This window comes from Lithobates pipiens, unplaced genomic scaffold (genome assembly GCF_037356315.1).
Source record: "Lithobates pipiens isolate NorthernLeopardFrog02 unplaced genomic scaffold, aLitPip1_a1.2 Scaffold_30, whole genome shotgun sequence".
In the NCBI taxonomy this organism is placed as follows: Eukaryota; Metazoa; Chordata; class Amphibia; order Anura; family Ranidae; genus Lithobates; species Lithobates pipiens.
Genome location: NW_027507791.1, coordinates 6,175,909 through 6,190,355, shown reverse-complemented (window position 1 = coordinate 6,190,355; position 14,447 = coordinate 6,175,909). Strand labels below are relative to the sequence as shown.

The 14,447-nt window shown below is 46.0% G+C and overlaps 1 protein-coding gene across 1 annotated transcript in view; it reads right to left on the bottom strand.

The window, feature by feature from the left end:
- Window positions 1-929: 929 nt before the first annotated feature.
- Window positions 930-14,447, bottom strand: part of TOGARAM1 (TOG array regulator of axonemal microtubules 1) — a 91,702-nt gene continuing 78,184 nt past the window's right edge. The window contains exons 14-18 of the mRNA XM_077463569.1: window positions 12,112-12,347; window positions 8,840-8,998; window positions 6,368-6,494; window positions 5,936-6,051; window positions 930-1,347 (exon numbers count right to left, since the gene is read on the bottom strand). Of these exons, the coding sequence (XP_077319695.1) occupies window positions 1,311-1,347; window positions 5,936-6,051; window positions 6,368-6,494; window positions 8,840-8,998; window positions 12,112-12,347 (675 nt within the window). The 3' untranslated portion in view covers window positions 930-1,310. The remainder of the gene's footprint in view (window positions 1,348-5,935; window positions 6,052-6,367; window positions 6,495-8,839; window positions 8,999-12,111; window positions 12,348-14,447) is intronic.

Sequence of the window (14,447 nt, the reverse complement as noted above, 5' to 3'; positions counted from 1 at the left end):
GTTTGGAATCATGCATCCAGGTTTCAGACTGCCTGAAACCAGGACGCATTATTTAGAATGGACTATGGCTTCCAGATGCATCTGGATGAGAAGTGATGATTGCCAAGGGGTGCGTGAGCTCACCATCCATCTGTCTGTGACTGAAGTCTCCTTCCTTCTCTCTCCTGCCTCCGAGTACACTAAATCGGGGTTCTCAGAGCACCCCTTACATCAGAGTTCCCCTTTACACCAGAGGCCACAGTATTCCCCCTTACATCAGAGTTCTCTCCGTACAGAGTTCTCAGTGTTCCACCTTGAATCAGGGTTCCCAGAGCATCCCTTAGTTCCCAGAGTTCTCCTTTACATCAGAGTCTGCAGAGTCCCCCCCCCCCTTACAGTGAAGGGGAACTCTGCGGATACAGGGGAACTCTGCGGATACAGGGGAACTCTGCGGATACAGGGGAACTCTGCGGATACAGGGGAACTCTGCGGATACAGATGTAAAATGGAACTCTTGTTATTAACTTCATATGATTAGAAATGTTATGCAATAGCAAAATATATGTAGTTTATACTATAAAAAAAAGAATAATTTCTTCGTGCCCGCTAAAGTGTTCAGGTTTGACTTGACAAAAGGTGGCAACCCTAGTAGTGAGATCACAAAGTTTTCTCCTTTACCAGATATCTTCTGTAAGAGATTGATACCCCTACCCTCTATGTAATGGAGATGGAGAAGGAAGACATATTTGTAGTCCTGTCCAGGGGTGACAACTATGGCTTCCTCTATAGACACAGTGGAGGGAGGGAGCGTAGCAAACCGTGGACGGGAATTGTGTTTTTTGCCGCTGAAGGTAAACGAGTGGAAAAAAAAGGAAACGAATGCAGTCACCTCATCTAAGGACCGGTAAGATTCAATAAAATACACTTTTGTTTTTTGGGTGTAAACATGCTTTAAATGGTTCCATATTAATTTACTAAAGAAATGCTCTTTTCTTGATATACACACACACATATATAGAACAAAATATACAGGCAATAAAAAGTAAAGCAAATCTCTATTAGTAAAGAGTAGAGTAGCTGTACTAGCTTTGAGGCATCTGCCTTTAGACATTTAGTATTTATGGATCACAAAAATGATTCACGATAACAGACGGTAAAATAGAAAACTATACAGTTATTCATTTTTAATACTTCACCGGTTATTCTTTACAAAAGACGTTTAATTGAATTGTTAGTATCTCTTTGTCAGTGTTAGTGGCTTGATGTTGTTCAGGGTCAGCGACCGATATCTTCTGCCCGTCTTTCTTGATGATGGCAAATTATTTTGTTTGTTAGTTAGTCACAGATTTCAGATCTCTGTACATTGTGCTGCAGAAAAAAAAAAAAAAATACAGTTAGAAGTGGGCTGAATGAAGAAAGCACCAGTAACACATTACACTGAGATCTGTGAATGAATGGACTACAAATACTGTCTTCTACTGTGGCAGACAGATTTGCAGTAATCACCACACTTGTAGTCCACTGGCACAAGAGTCTGCAGGAGCATGGCAAGTGTACCCCCTGACCATGGGTGTAATGCTCTGCAGGCTTCTGTAAATTGAAAAAAAAAAAATGCACATTTTTTTCCTGCGCATTTATTTTCTTCTAAAAAGTGGCCTTTAACTGCTTTCCGACCGTATAAAACTTACATATGCGGCGCCTGCGCAGGATCATGTACCTAGCATGTAATCCCGTACCTCCGGGTCTGATGTGCGCTGCCAGCAACCATCTCCCGCTGCGATTATACACAGCGAGAGCTGATCTGCGGGTACCACGGTCTCGATCATTAGGCAGAGAGCCAAAATGGCGATCTTTTCATGTGCCAACACTGAAGAAATGACACTTTGCTACAATGTAAAATAGTGAGTGTATAGCTTGTAAAACAGTGTAAATTTGCTGTCCCCTCAAAATAACTCAACACACAGCCATTAATGTCTAAACCGCTGGCAACAAAAGTAAGTACATCCCTAATCGAAAATGTCCAAATTGGGCCCCAATTAGCCATTTTTTTTCTCCCCAGTGTCATGTGACTCGTTAGTGTTACAAGGTTTCAGGTGTGAATGGGGAGCAGGTGTGTTAAATTTGGTGTTATCACTCTCACTCTCTCATACTGGTCACTGGAAGTTCAATGTGGCATCTCATGGCAAAGAACTCCCTGAGGATCTGAAAAAAAAAAAAATATGACCTAGGCTATAAGAAGATTGCCAAGACCCTTAAACTGAGCTGCAGCATGGTGGCCAAGATCATACAGCGGTTTTACAGGACAGGTTCCACTCAGAACAAGCCTTGACATGGTCGACCAAAGAAGTTGAGTGCACATGCTCAGCCTCATATCCAGAGGTTGTCTTTGGGAAATAGACGAATGAGTGCTGCCAGAAGTTGAAGGGGTGGGGGGTCAGCCTGTCAGTGCTCAGACCATACGCTGCACACTGCATCAAATTGGTCTGCATGGCTGTCGTCCCAGACAAAGAATGTGAGGGATGTACTCCCTTTTGTATAAACCCTTTTGGCGGGTCCCAGCCCTATACTTCCTAGGTTCCCTAGACAAGCCTTCTGAAATAAACACATCAACCATCCTAGGGGGCTTCAGGGAAATGTACAGCACTTTGCATGTGCTGGGCAAACACAGGCATAGTGCACATGCACAGTGCCATGTCACTGTGGGGGGGGGGGGGGGATTTCTTCACCTCCTATGATCATGCAATGTACTCTGCAACTTTTGGTCCCAGGCTAAAGACTTATTTTCAACCTGGATTACAATGCACCCCAAAGATTGCCTGTACAGTATTTTAGATGAGAAGTTCTGGCCCCACTACAGATGGACCCCTTTAAAGGGAAAATCTATTGATGGCCTGTAAGGTAACCCCCCTTCCTTCTCTACATCAAGTGATCTTTTTGGTTAAAGTATCATTAAACCCAGGCTATGAAAAACTCTCATTACAAGCTATATAAACAGAGTGTTCATACATAGAAGGCCACTAAAACATTTGTTTTATGCCCAGTGAAAAATACCTGGTTGATCCTGCCTTCAGCTGTCCCTCTCATCTGTTCTGTGCCCCCACACTGCAGGCTTAGATTCTGTAGCCCAGCTGGTGTCCTCTACTAAGCATGCTCAAAATTCAGTTCCCTTCTAAGCTCTTCATTTCCTTTTTCCAATCTGTGCAGCCCACGTCTATAGAGTCACACATGTGGGCGTATACAAAATGGTGCATAACACATCCCTCCCTCCTCCATGTCCTCCTACTGGTAAACACTATGGGGCCGTGACATAGTATGCCAATTGATTACATTCACTCAGAAACTTACAAAAAAAAAAAAAAAAAAAAAGTTAACTTTAGTATAAATGAGAGGCAAATATATTAAATGTAATTGGTAATACCTGTAAAGTAAAAAAAAAAAAAAAAAAAAAAGCCTTGGATGCATAAGCTAATGTCACTCCCAACTGTCTCTAATTTCCAGGGACTGTCCCTGATTTGGAGTAATGTCCCTCTGTCCCCGATCTATATAGTTGTATATAAAAGGCACTTTTTAGCTTTCAAAAAGTGTCTCCCAGTGCTAAACCTTTCATCCAAATTCTAAATTGCTGCAACTGTTCATTTTAAAAGCCATTATAAAGGAATATTAGTGGTTAAAAAAAAAGCACTTGGGGGTTTTATTAACTTTTATTTTTTTCTGGTTAAGTCCCCTTTAAGGGGTGTGGCAGGGGGGAGTGTCCTATGCCTACATATGTTTGCTAGTAGGTGTCCCTCATTCCCATCTCAAAATGTTGGGAGGTATGGACTCTGCCTACAGCAAATTAACCCCCTTACCGCTGCCACCTCCCGGCCCTGAGCGGTTTCTCATGCAGGGAGGTGGGGTAGGGTTGCTGATCATGTGACCACCGTGATTAGCTGCCACAGCAGTCACATGATCGGAAAGCTACTGATCACCTGTAGAGATCAGGAGTTTTCTGTTAGTCGCCTATTAACTGTCCCGGGAGCAGGCACTCTCAGCACGGCTCTATTTACCTTCAGGTATGCATATATGCAGCTGCTTTGTGTTAAGGCCCACATGCCGAGGCTGCATACGGCTGACGTGAAGGGCTTAATGAACAAAAAATATACATCTCATGTTCAATAAAGATTTATAGGGAGCTAAAAAACGTATTTTGCTCTTCTGAAACACTTTCTTTTTTTATTTAGTCATGTGACTGCCACAGCACTAATTAGGTCTGGCCAGACACAGACCCCCTACAGTAGGGCACATTAGGGCTGCAACTAACGACTATTTTCATAATCATTTAGTTGGTCGATTATTGTTTTGATTAAACAGATAAAATCATTAAAAAAAACGTAATATGCAATTTTTTTTAGTTTAAAGTAATAATGAAAATTATGGGGCACTATTCCTCCCAGGAACGCCAATGATGGGGCAGCACTATTCCTCTCAGGAACACACCAACAATGGGGCACTATTCCTCCCGGGAACACACCAATAATGGGGCACCATTCCTCCCGGGAACACACCAATAATGGGGCACCATTCCTCCCGGGAACACACCAATAATGAGGCACCATTCCTCCCAGAAACACCAATAATGGGGCACTATTCCTCCCAGAAACACCAACAATGGGGCACTATTCCTCCCAGAAACACCAACAATGGGGCACTATTCCTCCCAGAAACACTATTCCTCCCGGAAACACCAATAACGGGGCACTACTCCTCCCGGAAACACCAATAACGGGGCACTATTCCTCCCGGGAACACCAATAACGGGGCACTATTCCTCCCGGGAACACCAATAACGGGGCACTATTCCTCCCGGGAACACCAATAACGGGGCACTATTCCTCCCGGGAACACCAATAACGGGGCACTATTCCTCCCGGGAACACCAATAACGGGGCACTATTCCTCCCGGGAACACCAATAACGGGGCACTATTCCTCCCGGGAACACCAATAACGGGGCACTATTCCTCCCGGGAACACCAATAACGGGGCACTATTCCTCCCGGAAACACCAATGACGGGGCACTATTCCTCCCGGAAACACCAATGATGGGGAACTATTCCTCCCGGAAACACCAATGATGGGGCACTATTCAATCTACCCCCCGGAACACCAATGATGGGGCAATCCCCCCCCAGAAAAACTCATCATAGTAATTAATGTACTGTACTGACTGAGTTGTATAGCCAGTAACCGCTACCTTATCACTTCACACAGGTGCAGCTTGTCTCTGACGGCTGGTTCTCGCCTCTCTCTGCTATTCAATTGAGGCAGCAGCGGGTGAGGCTGAGAAAATCAGTGGGGAGCCAACATCAGCGAGGAGGTGCGGCAGGGATGTGCCTGGTCACATACGGAGCCACCGGCTTGTACGCAGGAGGATTCTAATGGACTGGCAGGGAGGAAGGTGCGGAACAACTAATTGATAATGAAAATCCTTGAAAACGATTTTCATTATAGATTATTATCCATAATATCGATTAATCATTTCAGCCCTAGAACGCATACATCAGTAGAATAATAGAGGCTCCTCCAAAGAATCTCTCTCTTCAGATGCCAAAGTAAAGGGAGAGAATATTATTATAATTATTATTATACAGGTTTTATATAGCGCCAACAGTTTGCGCAGCGCTTTACAACATGAGGGCAGACATTAGTTACATTACAATTTGGTACAAGAGGAATCCGAGGGCCATGCTCGTTAGAGCTTACAATCTAATATGTGACTGTTAAAGTTATATTTCTGAGCAGAAAATATCTATGTATGTATCGAGATCTCTTATGTACATATAGATTTTCTTCTGTGCTGTTACTTTGTCTTCGATTATTTTTTTTTAAAATGACTAGGTTGTCCTCGACCTACAGAATTAGTCATATGTGGGGGTAACCCAATTCAAACATATAGAAGGAGAGGACTTCTGCATACCTCTCCAGTGTATTCTGAGCATTCTGCGAAACAGAAGAAGCTCTCAGGCTGCTAACACTGCGATGGTAGGATCTCCTTCCGCGGGCAGATGGTGCATCCTGGATCTCTCCTACACCCTGTACAACAAAGACAATACACAATGACAAGACTGACACCAGGGACACAACCACGTTTATACAAGACTTCCCATACACAAAAGGTCCGATTATTCCAAACCCAACAAATAGACCCTTGGATGATTCCCCCGTTTCCCCTACCAAACGTGTACAAACTGGGCAATCTGATAATAATTTCTTTTGGCACAGTAAAAGAGCACCATTCCATCTGTAGTTTGTTGGAAAATAGAGAATGGAACATAGACCAGGTTTTAGGTCAGCAATATCCTTTGGGACGTGGTCTCCTGAAACCTGCTTTGACGATCTTTCTCCTTACCTTGGCCTGTATATGTTTAATTACGTCCCTTATAGAAGGCAAGTCCTTGCTCGGTACATATTTGTGTAGCATTTTTTCAAAGTCGGGATGTGATATCAGATAGTGAAGCATCTTTCGGCCATAGAATCTGCAACAAAAGCATTGAAGTGATGGTAAAGGAATGTTTTTTTTGTTTTTAACATATCATACTTGCCTCCACTGTGAAGCTTGTTTTGCACAGAGTGACCTTAAACATCCTCTTCTGGGGTCACCCGACGGCTCTCATGGCTCCTCCCCACATCGTATAACTCCCTAGGAGAGGTGTTCTCCAGAGGAGGTTACCTTGTGGGCGCGCTCCCGAGTCCAGCATTTGTGTCCATCTACATGAATGCCGGATTCAGCCCCGCCCCCTTTCCCCCCGGCGCCCGTGTCATTGGGTTAGATTCACAGCAGCGGGAGCCAATGGCTGCGCTGCTATCAATTTATCCAATCAAGAGACGGGACCCCATGGAGAGAGGGACAGCGCGTCCCTGCCAGCAACAACAGCCACCAGATACCCACCAGCAACAACAGAATCCCCTACCAACAACAATAGATGCCCCATAGCAAAATAACACCATAAACCCCCCCCCCCCCCCCAGTAAAAATAGACCTTCAATATAACAATACAGTAGATCAACAGATCCCCCAGTAACAATAGATTTCCTGTAGAAAATTATGCCCCCAGCAACAATAGACCCCCAATATAACAATACAGTACACATCTCCAAGCAGCCAGCATCAACAAACCCTTTCCTCAACGGTAGATTCCCCCAGCATCAACTGACCCGCTAGCAACATAATGATCCCCACCAGCAATAATAGATTCCCCAACAATAGATCTCCCCAGCAACAAAAAACCCAGCCAGTAACAATACAGTATATATCCCAGCAGCCAGCATCAATAGACCCTCCAGCAGCTGGCAACAAGGGACCCCTCCCCTCCACAGGAGATCTCTCCCAGCAATAATTGACCAGCTACTAACTGAATATCCCCCCAGCAAAAATAGACCTCCCTAGCAACAAAATGACCCCCCCCCCAGTGGCAATAGATCCCCCTGCAGTCGGCATCAATAGACCCTCCAGCACAGCCCAGAACCCCATTCAATGCTTGGAGGTGCCGGAACTGCGTTCCCGCTAAAAAAAAAAAAAAAAAAAAAAAAAAAAAGCCCTGGTCAAAACAAACCAACCACCACATTGTGGTCTCTTGCACACTGCAGCTTGAAAAAGCTCAGTACAGTTTTTAATTTATTTGCAGCCCATTGTGCTCCTATGGAGGTCTATAACAAGCTTTGATTCACATATGCAGCGAGTGCTTTTTATTGTCTTTTATACTTTTTAATAAATTGCTACACCTAGCAGTGGCGTAACTAGAATTTTCAGGGCCCTGATGCAAGAAACCATGAAGGGCCCCCCTGAACCCCAGCCAGGGCCCTTCGAGTCTGGCAGTGGAACTCCAGGGCGTGGTCACAGGTATGACCTTTGTGAGCCCTGTAGTTCCACCACTGGTATCAGTAGTTTTTTTTTAATTATTTATTTTTTATTTTTAGGTGCCCCATTGGGGGACTGTCCCTAGGCAGGATGGGGTCCCCGTCTCCAGAAGAGATGAGGACCTTTTCTCCAGGGCAGATGAAGTTACTGCCCCAGGTGAGAAGGGGTCCCTGTCCCCACGTGAGAAGGAGTCCCTGTCCCTAGGGGGAGATGGAGGGGGTATGTAATGGTGTGTGGGGGGATGGGGTCCTCTCATTCACCATGACCAAGCTGTAGGGCGCGCACTCATCCATGTTGGCCTGGGCTCCATCCAGTGTGCTGGACGGGTGATCAGCATATCTCCCAGAAAGACCTTTCATCATCTTTGTATGAAGGGGGGGGGAGGGGGGCTGGCGGACAAGCCTACAGTGTCCTCCAGGGAGCTCTCATAGGGCTGAACTGCATCTGTGTGCTTAAAGTTTATTTACCCGGGAGACGTATGCAGTGCAGGCCGGACTCGGGGGGGCGCGGGACTCTGGCTGGGGAAAACAGACATTGGACTGAGCGGCAATGCATGGAGCAGGAGAGGGGTACTCTGAGGAACCGGCCGAGGACACAGGTCATGCGGGGAATGCACAACTGAAGAGCAGCCAGTGCAATAGTCGAGCATGGAGCTCTGCTAGTCACCCTCCAGCCACCCGTGTGCATGGTGCACTGGTACCCCTAGCTGCCTATGCTGCTGCCGGCCATATGTAGAGGGGGCTGCATGGGCCCCCTGCATCACAGGGCCCGGTTGCGGTCGTGACTGCTGCACCCCCTATAGTTACGCTCCTGACACCTAGATGGAGGCGCCCTCTTGCGTTTCTTTTTTAGGCTGTACATCTATGCCAATTTGTAACTACACATCCAAGTGGTTTAATGGGTACAGGGACAAACTGCATGGTGCAGAATGTTTGCTTGGCACATCCACATGGCACTTCTTACCTGGTTTCCTGAGAGCTGTCCTGAGCAAACTTGGATATAGCGGGCAACGCTCTATCTGTGATGTCCTTTATACCAGACAGGACACGTCCAGGCCCCATTCGCTCCACCAAGTCCGACATGTGTTGGGCTGTGCACTTCCTCACTGTAGTGTTCAAATGGCTATGGAGACACAAGCCAAAATACGGTATTGAAGCAGAACAACAACAAAAGAACATAATGCCAAACCATCTTGACAAAAATGTGGGGCTTAAACAGGGAATATAAAATAAAATATCTGACTGTATAATCTCTGTTACATATATCAACTACAGTGCCTTGAAATTTTCCAAATTTTCTCACGTTACAACCAAAAAGGTAAATGCATTTTATTGGGATTTTATGTGATAGACCAACACAAAGTGGCCAATTGTGAAGTGGAAGGAAAATGATAAATGGTTTTCAATTTTTAAAAAATAAAATGTGAAAAGTGTGGAGTACATTTGTATGGGGCCCCCTTGAGTCAATACTTTGTAGAACCCCCTTTCACTTACAGCTGCAAGTCTTTTTGGGGATGTCTCTACCAGCTTTGTACATCTAGAGAGGGACATTTTTGTCTCATTCTTCTTTGCAAAATAACTCAAGCTCTGTCAGATTGGATGGAGAACAGCAGTTTTCAAGTCTTGCCACAGATTCTCAGTTAGAATGGTACAAAATCCAAACCTAAATCCAATACATGAATATGCTTTTATCTAAATCATTTCATTGTAGCTCTGGCTGTATATTTAGGGTCGTTGTCCTGCTGGAAGGTGAACCTCCGCTCCAGTCTCAAGTCTTTTGCAGACTAACAGGTTTTCTTCTAAGATTTCCCTGTATTTGGCTCCAACCATCTTCCCATCAACTCTGACCAGCTTCCCTGTCCCTGCTGAAGATGAGCATCCCCACAGTATGATGCTGCCACCACCACGTTTCATGGTGGGGATGGTGTGTTAAGGGTGATGTGCAGTGTTAGTTTTCCACCACACATAGCATTTTGCTTTTATGCCAAAAAGTTCAATTTTGGTCTCCTCTGACCAGAGCACCTTCTTCCACATGTTTGCTGTGTCCCCCACATGGCTTCTCCAAACTGCAAGCAATGGCTTTTTTATTGCCACTCTTCCATAAAGGGCAGATTTGTGGAGTACAGGACTAATAGTTGTCCTGTGGACAGATTCTACTACCTGAGCTGTGGATCTCTGCAGCTACTCCAGAGTTACCATGGGCCTCTTGGCTGCTTCTCTGGTTAATGCTCTTCTTGCTTGGCCTCTCAGTTTAGGTGGGTGGCCATGTCTTGGTAGGTTGGCAGTTGTCAAGACAAAACCAGAGAAAATTCCCAGCTCAACTCACCAACCAGTCCACTTACCATACCGAATTAACCTATCTAACAGTATGCGTCAAAAAGAGGGGTTTAGTTAGCACACATTTGCAAATGCATGCGTAAGCTGCAAGGCCCCTTCACGGCACCCTGTATGACCTGCAGTCCTAACCCTTGAAATTTTATGAGAGTCTACAACAGCGGAAGCACATGCATTCTAATGGATCAATAGAGGGCAGGTGGACCTGGAGGTAGCCCAATCCTCCTTAAAGGCACAGGGGGACACTGGACACCCAACCCATAGCACATGGCAGCAACAATATCCAGTGTGTCCCCTAACCAATATTTATACCAGTAACAAACAGATAGCCCCTGCCCCTGTCTATAACTGGCATTCACAGCAAGGAGCACAACGCAGGAGGGGAAACGCATACAAGACAAAACCTGAGAAGATTCCCAGCTCAGCTGCATGTGCTCCCACTGTTGGAGACTCTCATAAATTCACAAGGGTTAGGAATGCAGGTAATACAGGGTGCCGTTATGGGGCCTTGCAGCCTATGCTTGCAATTGCAAATGTGTGCCAACTAATTGGCCGGGAGAAGGATCACTGTGGCAACAGCGAATATTCATTCTCTATTGTCACACAATTGCGTGGGCTCGGAGAGCAGTGCTGTGCGCCCTGAGCTCACCCTTTTTTGAAGCCTATAAGAGCCTCGGGCTCTAATCACATGCCCCTAATGGATGGGCCGTCGCTGTCTTGTATGCATTGCCCTTCCATGTGCTCCTTGCTGTGAAGGCCAGTTATAGATGGGGGCAGGGGTCATCTGTTACAGGTTTGCAGTTGTGCCATACTCTTTCCATTTTCAGATGATAGATTGAACAGAGCTCTGTGAGATGTTCAAAGCTTGGGATATTTTTTTTAAACCAAATCATGCTTTAAACTTCTCTACAACTTTATCCCTGGCCTGTCTAGGTGTGTTCCTTGGCCTTCACGATGCTGTTTGTTCACTAAGGTTCTCTAGCAAACTTCTGAGGGCTTCACAGAACAGCTGTATTTATACTGAGATTAAATTACACACAGGTAGACTCTATTTACTAATTAGGTGACTTCTGAAGACAATTGGTTCCACTAGATTTTAGTTAGGGGTATCGTACAGAGTGCAGGGTTCAGGGGGGTGCCGTGTGCAGGGCGCGGAGGGGGGCCGTGCTTAGGGGGGAGCAGGGGTGCGGAGCTCAGGGGTGCGCAGGGCACAGGGGGGGCGCGTGCAGGGCACAGGGGGGGGGCGCGCGCAGGACACAGGGGCGCAGAGCTCAGGGGGGTGCAGTGTACATAGTGCAGTGCTCAGGGGCGCGCAGTGTACAAAGTGCAGTGCTCAGGGGTGCGCAGTGTACAAAGTGCAGTGCTCAGGGGTGCGCAGTGTACAAAGTGCAGTGCTCAGGGGTGCGCAGTGTACAAAGTGCAGTGCTCAGGGGTGCGCAGTGTACAAAGTGCAGTGCTCAGGGGTGCGCAGTGTACAAAGTGCAGTGTTCAGGGGTGCGTGGCGTTGGGGTGAGCAGTGTACAGAGTGCGGAGCTCAGGGGTGCGCAGTGTACAAAGTGCAGTGTTCAGGGGTGCGTGGTGTTCAGAGTGCGGAGCTCAGAGGTGCGCAGGGTTTCCCTCCACCTAAAAGATTTCAGTTTGTTGTTCACTTGTTGTTCACTTGGGTTGTACAGTTTAGGTCACATAAAAAGGTTGAAAAAGTTCTGAAATGATTTAACTTTGTCTTATTTTTTTTACATCACAGAAACAATATTTTAACAGGGGTGTAGACTTTAGATATGTGCCGAGGTTTATTATTTATTAAAAGCAGCACCATGGTAGCAGTAAGGTCACACTGCTGCTTTAAAAACTCTGGCCCCTGAATACAAAGGAAGTCAAAAGTCAAAAGGTGGTTAATTTTACCTGAGCCCTCCATTTATGAGTGCGGCTAGAACACGCAGCGGCGTCACATGTTGTACCATGGCGCCAAGGGCCTTATCCACATCTTCTCGGATGAAGATGTTTGGCTCTCCGGCTTTGTGGAGAAGTACGCGGACACAGTTGTCCAGTTCATGGTCCATGTTCTTCTTTAGGTGTGTAAACATGTCTCCTAAACACCCGATGGCTGCCCGAGAAACAGTGGATCGCAAGTTCTTCACCTAAAACACAAACACACAATTTAGAAAAAAACTCACTAAAAACAGATCACACTTCTTTCAATTGCTTAAAGAGGTCCTCTAATTAATCAATACAATGTAAGCTATAAGTGAAGCCCGTGCAGTGTGCACTAAAAAGGTGACAAAGTATACAGTTTACTGAAAACACTTTCAAAGCACCGCTTCAGTCCCCGAATGTCTCCTAAAAAAGAAAGATTCCAAAAGTGCTGTGCCTATTCACGCCAAACCCTGAAAACCGGATCATTTCAGGGTTATACAGTGAAGGACTGAATGGGGCTGCAGTAACATGACAAATACACTCTTCCAGCCTATGGTACACACTAAGGATTTGGTTTATAAAACATTCCTTGAATAAATTTCACATACATACACTATAAGTATTGATACGCCTGCCTTTACACACACATGGACTTTAATGAGATCCTAGTCTTAGTCTATAGGGTTTAATATCGAGTTGGCCCACCCATTGCAGTATAACAGCTTCAACTCTTCTGGGAAGGCTGTCCACAAGGTTTAGGAGTGTGTCTATGGGAATGTTTGACCATTCTTCCAGAAGCGCATTTGTGAGGTCAGGTACTGATGTTGGATAAGAAGGCCATTTGGCAATATAGTGTATGTGCAGGTTGGACAAAATTTCCCTGTACTTTCTGTAATAAGCAGTGGCGGCTGGTGTTTTTTTTTTTTTTTTTTTGGGGGGGGGGGGGGGGGGGGTTGATTTGTCAGTAGTCGGGGGCCCTGCAGTAGCTCCTCACTTGCCCTGCATCATCATCCTTCTCCTGGCGGCTAATCTTATCAAATCTCCTTTCGGCCAATTGGGTGATTGGTCGGATTGGTATCCATGTGTCTGGCGCCCTGCATGCAGATCATCGGGCTGGACGCATGGATTGGGGGGGGGGGGGGGGGTAGTGTGGAGCCCCCTATGGACAGGCTGCCACTGGTAATCGGTTTATTCCTATGATTGTCAGCTCCATCTACTTGCCAAAATGCAGTATGTTTAATTCTTAATTCTTGAGGTGTTTCAGAAAACTATACCACATTTCCGCCACTAGATGGCACTGAGACCCCTTTCATACCGCAATAGAAATAGCGCCTGAAATCCACTCCCTCAAACTGCTGCTCCATTGTCTCCAGTGTGAAAGCCCGAGGGCTTTCACACTGGGGCGGTGCACTGGCAGGGCATCAGGAAAAGTCCTGCCAGCAGCTTCTTTGGAGCGGTGTGTTTACCGCTCCTCCCCATTGAAATCAATGGTGCAGCGCTGCAATACCGCCGGCAAAACGCCGCTATTGCGGGCGGTTTTAACCTTTTCTTGGCCGCCAGCTGGGGGTAAAAGCGCACCACTACAGGCCGAAATGCCGGTCCCCGTACACCGCTCTGGCTAAAGAAATCGCTCCTGGAAATGACTTCCGGGTATCGCGGGCTCCAGTGTTGTGATTGCCCGGAGCCAACCCATCGGCACATACATGCCATTGCTTCAGCTAGACTGTGCCGTTACTGGCCGCTCCCGTGTACGGGAGTGACGTCATTGCGGCTCCCGCCAATCACAGCACAGAGCTGCGGTACCCAGAAGTAACCCCCGAGAGTGATGTCGGCCGCCAGTGCTGTGCACAGGCACCACAGCGAGGGTTTCGATATAAGGGGAATATTACATAATGAGCTAGTATGCTATGCATACTAGCTCATTATGCCTCGTCTTGCAGGTGATATTATTTAGATTTTTTTTTCACATTGGGTTTACAACCACTTTAAGTACAGTTTTGTATCAAACATTACAACAACAAAAAATGTATAATTTTAAGTAAAACTATCAGTTTGTTTTTTTGCCATCTTTGTCTCATTAGGCAGATTTGCCCTCATTTCCTGTGCTGTAGAATTAACGGGGGAAATGGAAGGAATCTTATAATCCTTGCCCTTTAGTATCCTTGGTGACCAGCTACTAACTGTCTGAAAGCTTTACTATTCTATTGTAGAGATCTTCTCTACATCATCCTCTGTTCTGACCTGTTCTTTGTGATAATTAGAAGCATTAGGGATCGGTTATTTGAAGGAACCCAGGGTAATAACGAGTATGTATTTATGTGGGA